Source organism: Battus philenor, unplaced genomic scaffold (assembly GCF_028537555.1).
Source record: "Battus philenor isolate CCGP_79_NKW_IND1 unplaced genomic scaffold, ilBatPhil1.0.hap1 SCAF_8, whole genome shotgun sequence".
Classification (NCBI taxonomy): Eukaryota; Metazoa; Arthropoda; class Insecta; order Lepidoptera; family Papilionidae; genus Battus; species Battus philenor.
In genome coordinates this window covers 82,645-94,511 of record NW_027181748.1, presented here as the reverse complement: position 1 = coordinate 94,511, position 11,867 = coordinate 82,645, and the positions used below count along the sequence as shown (strand labels likewise).

Here is an 11,867-nt window from a genome sequence, read left to right as displayed (position 1 = left end):
ATTTGTTTAGAAAAACAATAAGGACTACCGCTACACTCGTTGATAAATCTCAAGAGACAGCAATGAATATCAGTAGCTCAGATGATAATCGACCATAAGTCAGAGTAATGCTTATATACTTATTTCTATCCCCCGTATCAACGCCAGGACAGACGCCTCACATCGAGCCCCGGCGGTCTCGATGCGAGGCGTGCGCATGTCATGCACTACTCACCTACACATGACACGGCGGCCGCGTCCGAGCGAGGGCGGTCCGGAGAAGCCCGTGTCTCTCCCGACCGCCGACCGCCGACCGCCGAGTAGTCCTCGCTCCGCGCTACACACTCAACACCCCACTGACTGCACTATACACCTGCACGGTTATAGTTCTCCGCGTGTAGACGTCTCCGTCGTAACTGAGGTACGATCGCCAGCGTAACATTTTTAGTCCGTGGACCTCTGTTGCCACGGGCTCAATTTCGATGAAGCTGTACAAAGCCTAGACCGGCTAGCAGCACACCATCAAATACATTAAATGTCAAAAAAAACTTATTTATGTATGTAATTATTTAATTTACCGAACCCCGTGGTAAGTCGAGAACTGACTGTAGTTCCCCTGTGCTGTGTGCACGATGTGGTGTTGCGCACGACTAGCTCGTGCTCGCGCTCGCGCTCGGGCCCGTGCGCAGACTGACCTTCGCGTAAGCAGGCGTTGCGGGTGTCGGGGCTACAGCCACCGTTGTACCATTGTCCATCCGAGGTCCAAGTCCGGGTCCACACGAGGAGCGTCATAGCCCCATAACCCCCCACTCCAAAGTACGGGCAGCGCCTTATCGCCACGTGCGTGCCGGATACGCCGATGATACGGCAGATGAGCGCCCAGTTCAGGTCGCACCTTGTCGAGTAAGGGGAGCTGTTGCGGGATAGCGGATCGTAGTCGACCTTCGCGTGCGGCTGCCGCGCCGCCCCTTCTTTCAACAGACCTGCTTTTGTTCTCAACGCGGTCAATTCTCCCAGTAGTCCGATAACAACATTCGATCGAGGCCAGGCCCTCTCGGGCATCGAAAGGGAGTGAAGAGACAGAGTCTCGGACGATTTAAATCAATGTAGCAATACATGGTTACTTAAATTAAAGTAAGGATTATTAGTGCAGTATTCAACAACACAGCAAATAAGTGGTGGTGGTGTGGTGGTCAAAAATTGGAATCCATATTTTCAATCATCTTAACGTCTGTCAGGCGGTTCATTTCGGTAGGAAGTTGCAGTGCAAAACAGTATATAACAAAACATAATAGACATGTATGTATATATGTTTCAACACATGTCCATAAATGTACTCGTATGTACATTCATGTTATATTATATGTACATAGCGATAAGTTGCTCAGAGTCTAGGTTAGTAATAATCCTTCATCGATGCGCGTTCCCGTGCCTCGCGTTTTTGTTTTCGGTAAAATATTGTGGAAAGACGGCTCCGGTCTGTGTTCACGCAGCATTCGCTGCATTCACGAGCCGAGCGACCAGTTCTCGTATTCATATCGGTGCTGATCCTGCACCTTAGTCAACGACCGCTCGCGGAGTGCCACGGGAACCGCAGCGCCGACAATGACAATGACTAAATTTAATTCGGGCAGCTGTGTTCCCGTTCGGACATGTTTCTCTTTTTACTCTGTCCATCGCGATCTTCACGATCGATAGACCCTTCGGTTTAATGATAAATATGCCGCGAAACGGTTTAGATTCATCGTTGCATGTTAATATGTGGATCTTTTTTAATCTTTAAAACTGAAAGGCAAAAATAACAGAAAATGCAAGCTGCACTCTCCCAGCAGTTGCTCCGGAGCTGACCTTAGACGAAAACCTGCGACAGGGCCTTCGCGTCGCGAGACTCGTGCGCGGAACGAGCGTCGGTTGCGCAACACGCGCTATGTGTTTAGTTTACTTTGCCCGCGTTACGTGCTGCAAGCAATCCGCTTTCTCGAGCAATGCTGCAGATATCACGTGAGATAAAAATCGCTGTTTCTGCAGTCTTTCGTATAATGTGAGAACCGAAACTTTGAAAGAAAAGTTCATTAGGCCCATTAAAAAAAGTTTTCCCATTAGTAGTCAACATAAAAACCATTTGATGCGCTAAAATAAACTGCAGTACAGGACAAACAGCGACGTGCGTTGTTAACGCAGCGCTGGGAACGAACAGAAGCCGCGTCACCGAGTAGACTGCAGTCCGCTCCGGCAGCTCCGCGCTCCGGCGATGAGCCGCCGCGTGATGCATCCGAGTTATGCATCCTATGGTGCAATAAGATAAAAACGTTTATGGAACAAAGACCAGCAACAAAAGACACGCAGTCGGATTCCTGATAGTTTAGCATAGGACCGACTTGCTCCAGCTACTGTACTAAGGATTTTTGGGAATGGGATCAAAAAAAGTAGACTGTGTATGTTGTCAGCTCTTCCCGCAAGGACGCCGTACGTGAATCAAATTTACGAAGCCGCCATGGTGGTGATCTAATTAATTATAGTTTCTATCAAATTGTGCTCTTCAGGCACTCCGCTCGTGACAGCAGCGCAGAGCGCGGCGGGACGAGCAGGACGGGGAGGAATGCGTGTATCGCGGACATTTTCCACCGACAAGCTTACGAATACCGTTCTTCTATTGAACAATTCATTTTTAACAATCAGACGTTTACAAATTATATATTTATCGAATAATAACTAACATTACGCAGGTCAATAATTACGCAATTTTACAATGCGGTTTACCCTCATGTAAATGATTGATTGTTATGGTACAGATGTTAATATTTGTACAATGTAATGATAAATATGATAATTATACTGCGCGCGCACGTCCGCTTCCTGCCGGCCCGTCGCCGCCGCTGCGCGTGCGCACTGGCACGCCGCGTGCGCCGACTGCGCCCCGTGCTGCGCGTGGTCCGGCTCGTCACCGACAGACGGAACGCAACCGCGGCTGACCGACCGACGATGTTGGACTGCCGAGAGCGGCCGAGAGCGGCCAGAAGCTCACTGTACGCGTTCCACTCTCTCCGTTTCGATAATTTTTCTGCATCATAAGTGGACGTACATGGCCTCGTTCTTTGTCCGAGTTTTCCTCGATCTCCTTGTTGTGCATTTTCTTAACGGACGCGCATTGCACGGCCCGGCACGCGCCGCAACATCGAGTTTGCTCGCACCCGTCGCTGAACCGCAGACGTCATTATGACGTCAGCTTCTATTAAAAACGCATTATTGAAAAATATTAGTTTATTAAATAGCACCGAGCAACGCGGGATTCTTTTACTGTAACACCTCGAGCCGGCGTAGGAGCGGCGCGTGCGTCGCCGCGGACGAGCGTGTTGTTTTTTAAGTAACGTTCGCTTGTGTTGGTGCCCCCAGTTTGGTTCATTGAATAATATAAAGAAGGAATTGCGGGGTTCCGACCCGACCGGAGCTTTCCGGCGCATGCGAAAACTGTTTGCCCAGCGAGGACAGACCCGGAAGATTTCCCCGCACCCAAAAATAAAATCATAAGGACCACCGAGCCGAATGCGCATCACCGTTTGCTCCTTGTGAAGTTGCAAGCTGCCCACGTGCTGGCATTGCCTAGTTGAGCAACGTTCAACGGTTATTTCACTTGCAGATATGACAGCGGGTCGACAGTAGTGTCTCGCGCCAATGGCATTCAGCGTGTGGGCGGTACTCGCGGTGGCGGCGGCGCGGTGCCTCTCCGCGGCGACCGATACGGGATCTGAACCTAACCCGATTAAGAATATGACTAACGGTACACAAGAGGATGCGTTCCAATACGCTTTGTCTCCTGCAAATGATACCGCGGCGATGTCGGATGAAGAGGACGCCGGGAGTTGGCGCTGCCCGCGCCGATGCAGCTGCGTGGTGCTGCCCGGCGGCACGAGCTACAACTGCTCGCTGCCGAGTGGCCCGCTCAGCTTCGACGAGTACGGCGACGGGATAACCTTCAAGTGTCATGTGGGTAATCGCGATCTGCCTCGTGCACAGACTGTACCAATTTCAGTTTTTTGTTTTAATCGATTGATTAAATTGAAATAAAATATTGGTGTTCTGCATCAGGGCGGCGCGCTGGTGTGCGCGCAGGTGCCCTCGCGCGGCGCGGCGGGGCTGGGCGCGCTGGGCGCGGTGCTGCGCAGCGTGACACTACGCGAGTGCGCGCCGGCACCGGAGCCGCTGCTGTGCGCGCTGCAGCGGCGCGGGGCTCGCGCGGCCCTGCGGCTGTCGCTGGTGGCGCCGCGCGCGCCCCTCGCGCCCGCCCATGTGCGCGGCCTGGACACGCTCACCATGCTGCGCATCACGGACCTCGGTTAGTGATCGTAGAGGTCGAAGCTCTGGTGCCTTACTTTCCGTATCATTTTTGTTCAAATCTCCTTTGTTGTACGACAATGTTAAAACTATAGGGTTTTTCATTAAGCGCTTATGTTTAAATTTAAATAAAACAAAGCGTGTATAATTGATTTTCTTGTTTGTAAGACCTATTGATGTATATACGTCTAATACAATGTCATGTATTTTTTTAAATTACTGCAGCTAGTTTGTGAACCTGGAATAAAAAAATACGGTTTGTGCAGTTGTCGCACCCTCCTCTCAATGTCCTGTAATAACAATCCCGCCATCATCGGGGAGGGAAACGTGCTGCTGCGCAGGTTGCGTAGCAGGACGTTGCGCGACGGACTGTTCACACGAGGTGTGCGTATGTGTGCGAGCAGACGGACAGGAGACGGAGTTCCCGCTGGCGGCGCTGCGCGAGCTGCCTGCGCTGCGCCAGCTGACCGTGGACAACGCGCGGTTGGTGCTGCGCGGTCCGCTGCCGCCGCTACCGTTGGAGACGCTGGAGTTGGCAGACGACGCGCTCGAGCAGTTGCCGGAGGCCGCCTTCCGTAACCTTACCCACCTCAAGCGCCTCGCCCTCTGGAAGAATAATCTCTCGGAATTGGCGGAGGACACGTTCGAAGGTACGATCTCACCGAGCTCGGTCGCAAAGCGAATATCTGCTATCCGTAGCGAGTGAAAAGTCTTAGTGCGCTCGTTCCGCTAACGACGCTGCGTCGCTGCGCAGGGCTGGGCGCGCTGCACGACCTGAGCCTGAGCCACAACCGGCTGCGCGCGCTGCCGCCGCGCCTGCTCGCGCGCACGCCGCTGCTCGCGCGCCTCGACCTCTACGGCAACCCGCTCACTGCGCTGCCCGCCGAACTCTTCGCCGGTCTGCACCACCTGCAACAGGTCTCTCTCATATTACTGTTCCTTTACTTTGACAAATAGATAAAATTGTAATTATTTTTATATTACTGTTACTACGACTAAAAGTGAATCATACTACGCGGTGTGATTATAGTTATAATAAAACCAGAGGCGATCGAGGCGATCTGGCGCGAGGTGGCTAAGTTAGGAACAATTTTCTCTACAAAGTGTATAAGTGAAATAGAAAAGTGATTTGCAGATACGCCTGGTGGACAACGTCGGCAACTTGACGCTGGGGCCGGGCGTGTTCAGCAACCTTAGCGCGTTGGAGGAGCTGGACCTGAGCGGGAGCGTGATGGGCGCGCTACCGGCGGACGCGCTGCGCGGCTGTGCGGCGCTGCGGCGGCTGCTGCTGCGGCGCTGCGGGCTGCGCGCGCTGCCCGCGACGTCGCTGCACGGCCTGGGCGCGTTGCGCGAGCTCGACTTGTCGCGCAATGCTCTCTCGCACTTGCCCCTCGGGCTTTTTACTGATCTTCATAATCTCACCAAGCTCAACCTCGATCACAACCAGATCACAATGCTGCCGAGGTGAGTTCTAAACGTCGATATTTATTAGCCTATCAAACTTAGGCCCCCGGCATACGCGATGCATACGTAAATATTACATAATTAAACATTGAGCCCCGTGCTCTGAGTTGCAGACGATGTATTGTTCATTAAGTAAGTAACTCGTTTCCAGTACGGTGTTCGTGGGTTTGAGCCGTCTCGAGAGCATGTCGCTGCAGCACAACGGGCTCGCGCACATCGCGGAGGGTGCGTTCGTGGGCGTGCGCTCGCTGCGCGCGCTGGTGCTTTCGCACAACGAGCTTGCGTTAGGCGCGCCCGCGCCTGCGGACGGCGAGCGCTATGAGCTGCTCGGTACGCAGTCGCCCTTCAGCGGCCTGCTGCTGCTCGAGCAGCTCGAGCTCGCCCATAACCGCGTGCGCGAATTGCTGGACGACTGGCGCACCGTGCTCGTCAGCCTGCGCACGCTCAACCTTAGCTGGAATAATATCACCGACCTCAACGTGAGTACCCGATTGCGTCGCTTCCGTACTAGTTCTGTAGACTTGACACGCGCTCCTGCACGTCGGCACGTCGTCGTTACCAGCCCTCAGTTGGAACGCGGAGCGCGGTCTCGGCAGCAAAGTGTCTGCGCCGCAGAGTTTTCCGCGCTAACGGAGCGTACTGTTCCATGTGTCAGGGTGTTGGCCGCTTTTCGGTCAAGATTTGGGGCACACATAGAATCTCAATGCATTTACATATATTAGCAGTATGTCAATCGGTGCAGGGTGGTATCCTACCGCCATGTCGTGCACGGTGTTCATGAACATGGTGTGGAGGGAGGGGATAGTGTTGACATCACTATGTTTTCCTACATCAGTTTTCCCCAAAAATTCCAATCCAATCATCGTGATCTCATTAAAAACCGTAAGTGACGTACAAAATATTCGGTGTTTGTTTCCAGTACATGAACATGAACTTCCTCAGCGCGGATGTAACGGTGGACCTACGGCACAACAACATCTCCACCGTGTTGCTCTCGGGCCCGAGCGGCGGCAGTGCGCACCTGCTGCTTGACGACAATCCGTTCCGCTGCGACTGTCACGCGGCCGCGCTGCAGGCGGCACTGGCGGAGGGCGTTGCGCGCGACGGCCCGCGTCTGTCGGCGCCCAGCGCGCGATGCGCCGCGCCGCCCTCGCTGGCCGGCCGCCAGTTGGCTGCGGTGCCTCGCGACGCGCTGTTGTGCGCGCTACGCGGCGAGCCGTGTCCGGCCGGTTGCGGGTGTCTGTTGCGCCCCGACCGCCTCGACCTCGACTGCGCCGCGCTGCCGTCGGACCTGTCGCCGCTGCGCGCGCACGGCCTGCTCGTGTCAGAGCTGCGCCTGCGCAGTGTGCCCGCCGTGGTGCCGGCGCTCCCGGACGTCACGAGAATCAGCCTCTCCGGGCTCAACCTTACGGAGCTTCCGCCCCTGCCGGCGAATGTCGAACTCGACCTGTCCGACAACCGGCTGACGCGCGTTCCCGCCGCGCTACTCTTGAATAACACACTTCGGCTACGCGGCAACCGCCTCGCGTGCGACTGCGGGCACGCAGCCGACGTGGCGGCGCTGCAGCGCGCCGGCCGCGTCGTGCGCGACTACGCGGAGCTCCGGTGCGCCGCGGGCGCGGGAGGCGCGGCTTTGCGCTTGGTGGACCCGAGCGCGCTGTGCCTCGAGCGCGACAGAGTTATTCTCGGCGCGTCGCTGGGCGCCGCAGCGGCACTGCTGCTCGTGGTAATGCTGCTGCTGCGCCTGTACGGGTTCCGGCTGCTGTTGTTGATTCTCGAATGGGGCGTTTGTTCCCCGGAGGAAGATGACGATGATGAAAAGACATACGACGCGTTCATTTCGTTCGCACACCCGGATGTCAGCTTCGCGGAGGAGCTGGTCCAGCGGCTGGAGGCGCCCCCGCGGCCGTTGCGCGCGTGCGTGCACTACCGCGACTGGCCGGTCGGCGACTGGATCCCGGCACAGATCGCGCGTTCCGTGTCGTGCTCACGTCGCACCGTCATCCTGCTCTCGAGAGATTTTCTAGTGTCGGTTTGGGGGCTGTTAGAGTTCCGTGAGGCGCACCTGCGCGCGCTGAGGGAGGGGCGGGCGCGCGTCGTGGTTGTGCTGCTTGACGACGTGATGTCTGACCCGCGCATGACGGACGAGCTGCGCGCCTATCTGACCACTACCACTTACTTGCGGCGCGACGATGCACGCTTCTGGACCAAGGTGGAGCGCGCGTTGCGTCCGAGCCGGAGCGTGGCGGCGCGTCTACGGCGAGCCGCACGCCGATGGGCAGCTAGCGTAACCCCCACTCCAGGTCCCCCCGCCGCCGTGCCCGCCGCCGTGCCCGCCGACAAGCTGCTCCGCTCGGCGCTCGACGGCAAGCTGACGCACGACGGGCAGCTCGTCAACGCAGCGTTCACTGCACCGTCGCTTTGACGACGACGACATCGAAATGCGTCGTAACATCATCTGTAAATAATGTTTAAGCACATACTGAGGCAGTAGATCTGTTTTCATTAAGGCTGATATTGTTAATTAATAATATTCCAAAAAATTGTTACTTTTATATTTTACGTTGGTCAGAGACGAGTACACGCCAGTCGAGCTGCTCCGCGGGTGCCGGTGGGGCGCAGGGCCGGCCCGTGTACTCGGTCTCGTGAAGCATTGTGCGCCTGCGTTGGTGCGTTTTCTTGTAAATATACGTGATTGTCGATAAACGAGTTTCACTTTACTTAACGGGTTAAAATGGTAAACAATGTTCGATATTTATTTTAAATTTGTACACGAGACAAGAACCTAGAAAATAGTATTCGCTATTGTCACCGCCGCGCACGGAAATGTTGCAAATTATGTAAAGAGACCATTACCGGCTTGGACTCCGGCAAGCGGCTGCACGACGACCGCTCGGTTACATTTGTTTTGCTAAGAATCGCAATATTTGTTCAGTCTCGCAGGCTGATGGTTTTATATTTTTATTTATTTGCTATATATTTCGAAAACGTTCCGCTGCGGACCTTGTACCGTTTTTAAGATAAATATATTTGCACACAAAAGGATAGAGAGGAAAACAAAAATATATTTCTATTAAAAAAGTAAGTGAGCAGAAGGCCCAGTCTGATTTTACGCTGCAGCTCGATACTCCCCTGATGGTTGCAGGCAGCCGCACGATCTTCTAGGACTGTTCAGCCGGCAGCAAATCGTAATAACCCAAAGTTATTTTTAGTATAAAATTCGCAACTGTAAATGAATGTCACAGTTATTTTACATATATATGAATGTGGTAATCGGATGCAGGGATTGAGTTTAAAAATCTTTCGTGGGGCACAATTATTTATTTTAAAAAGAACTAACCTAAACTGCGCATGCTCTTTCGTCGTTCAAACGTCGTCTGTCTCCCTTCCTCTTACACGCCTCTCGCTTGTACCATCTGAAGTTCCTATTCACGTATACTATTAGGTTCCATTCCACATTCGGCCACCCTGCATTTCAATTCTATGCTTCAACATTTTGATTTATGTCGGAATAAACGTCATTTCACTATTTGAACGTTTAGAAGCGGACAGCTAGTGTAGGAGCGGCAGTTATCAAACACAAACACTCTATGGGCGCGTTTATTTAACATTTTGATTTGTGTCAGAATAAACGTCATTTCACTATTTGAACGTTTAGAAGCGGTCAGCAAGTGCAGGAGCGGCAGTTATTATAATAAAACGCCGGTTGTGAGATTCGAACAGAACTAACTTTTTATTTACGTTCAGAAACATACCTACATTTCACTTTATAACAATGACGGTAGGAACACTATACAATCTATGTTCCAATAGATGGCGGTATATGTATATTAATTAATGATTATTTGTATATAATTTCAACACCCCCACTATATCAAATAATCACATAAAGACAATATGTTAACTGAACTTGGATCTATTTTACAACTACACCTAATACATTCATAAAAGTGTGATGCTTTTTAAAACACAAACTCTTTGTGAGCATATCAGCAGGCATATCAGCTGTCGACAAATATTTTAATTGAATAATATTATTGGAAACATTCTCTAGTAAAGTGATATTTCACGTCAATATGTTTAGACCTATTATGAAACACAGGATTTATTGACAGCTTCTGTGCACTCTGATTGTCATTGTATAAACACAAACTATATATTTTATTTGTTATTTCAAACTGTAAAGCCCGCAAATAAATGGCTTCTTTACAAGACTCTGAGATAGCCATGTACTCAGCTTCACAACTTGATAGAGCCACAGTTTTTTGTTTCTTGCATTGCCAAGATATTATACCATTGGCAAGTACAAAACAAAACCCAGTATAAGACCGTCTATCCAAAAGATTGTTTGCCCAATCAGCATCAACAAAACCTTTTATCTCAGAACTTCCATTTGCACAATATTTTATACCATAGTTTATAGTCCCTTTTAAATATTTTAAAACCCTTTTAGCATAACCCCAATGCTCACTAGTGTGACAATGATTAAATTGACTTAAATAGCTAACCGCATAAGTTATGTCTGGTCTAGTTAAAACAGATAGATACATCAAGCTCCCTATGAGCTGTTGATAAGGTACTTGGTTATTAATATTTTGTTTGTCTTTCACACTTAATTTACTCTCCATCGGTGTATCAACAGCCTTACAATCTGTCATATTAAACTTTCTTAACAAAGTATTAATATAATTCTCTTGACTTAAAGTTACTGACTTATTTAATTTGTCAAAATTAACATTCATTCCCAAACATTGTTTTACTTGACCTAAATCTTTAATTTGAAATTGATTTGACAGTACATTCTTAAGTTCTTCAGTTTCTCTCTTACAATTTGAGAATATAAAAAAGTCATCGACATATACTGTAACAATAGTCTTAAAATTATCAACATTTTTTATATACATGCATGGTTCCAACTTTGATTTACAATAACCTATTTTTAACAAACAACTGTCTACCTTCTTATTCCAGGCCCTTGAAGCCTGTTTCAGACCATAGATCGCCTTATTTAATTTTAATATTTTATTAGAGCTACCAGCAACATCATAATAATCTGGTTTTTGCATATAAATAGCTTCCTCCAAATCACCATTGAGAAATGCAGTTTTTACATCTAGATGTGTAACATGAAGTTCCAATAGTACTGACAATGAAAACAATAGTCGTAGGGTAGTATGTCTAACAACAGGTGAAAATGTCTCCATGTAATCTACCCCATACTTTTGAGAAAAACCCTTGGCAACTAGCCTGGCACGATATCTTACATTGTTCTCACTGTCACACTTCTTACGCAAAACCCATCTACATTGCACTATGGTTTTGTCTCTAGGCATATCAACAAGTTCCCACGCATTGTTACTATCAAAGCATTGTAACTCATCACGAATAGCCTCTAACCATTGCTCTTTTTCAGGTCCTTTTAGAGCCTCATCAAACGAAATGTCACTATTATCTTCTATATTATGACCGATGCAAGCATTAGAAAGCCCATACCTGTCAGGTTGTCGTCTCTGCCTACATGCAACATCTCTTCTACCGACACTTACAATACTTTCCATAGAGCTATCGGAAGAGTCCTCTTCTGGTACATATGTCTCATCAAGGATATCTTCATTTTCAGAGCAATCTGAAAAAATCCCCACTGAATCTTCATATACCTCTAAGGAGTCTGCAGGTATTTCTTGGATTGGAACAGAAACTTCATCAGCTACTAGTGGTTTTTCAACAATGATGACATCTCCGCTGGTTGTAATCTGCTTAGTTTTCAGATTGTAAACGCGGTATCCTTTCACATCATCTGGATATCCTACAAGAATTCCTCTTCCAGCCGTTTTATCCCATTTCATTCTTTTTTCCTTAGGAATATGTATCATCACAATGCTCCCAAAAACTCTCAAATTCTCTCAATTAAAATTTTAATTTTCTTGTTAAGTTGGTTTTCTACAAGAACTTTATATCTTTTAAAACAACTAAAAGCTTCACTTTTATTTTTCATAAAATAGATGTATATCATGCGGCTATAATCATCAACAAATAATATAAAATATTTGGATCCTCCAATCGAAGCATTGAACAGTCCACATACGTCTGTA

At 49.6% G+C, this 11,867-nt stretch overlaps 1 protein-coding gene across 1 annotated transcript; it reads left to right on the top strand.

The window, feature by feature from the left end:
* Positions 1 to 3,747: 3,747 nt before the first annotated feature.
* On the top strand, positions 3,748 to 8,481 carry LOC137931792 (protein toll-like). The gene is made up of 7 exons (XM_068775302.1): positions 3,748 to 3,963; positions 4,066 to 4,312; positions 4,716 to 4,961; positions 5,066 to 5,229; positions 5,447 to 5,775; positions 5,927 to 6,254; positions 6,695 to 8,481. Exons 1-7 carry the CDS (start codon positions 3,748 to 3,750, stop codon positions 8,198 to 8,200), a joined length of 3,036 nt encoding a protein of 1,011 aa, XP_068631403.1. The 3' UTR covers positions 8,201 to 8,481.
* Positions 8,482 to 11,867: the final 3,386 nt, after the last annotated feature.

Coding starts and splice junctions, on each gene's coding strand:
- LOC137931792 (XM_068775302.1), top strand. CDS start 3,748: ATGACTAACGGTACACAAGAGGATGCGTTCCAATACGCTTTGTCTCCT. Junction 5,230..5,446: donor GTCTGCACCACCTGCAACAG/GTCTCTCTCATA, acceptor AGTGATTTGCAG/ATACGCCTGGTGGACAACGT. Junction 6,255..6,694: donor ATAATATCACCGACCTCAAC/GTGAGTACCCGA, acceptor GTTTGTTTCCAG/TACATGAACATGAACTTCCT.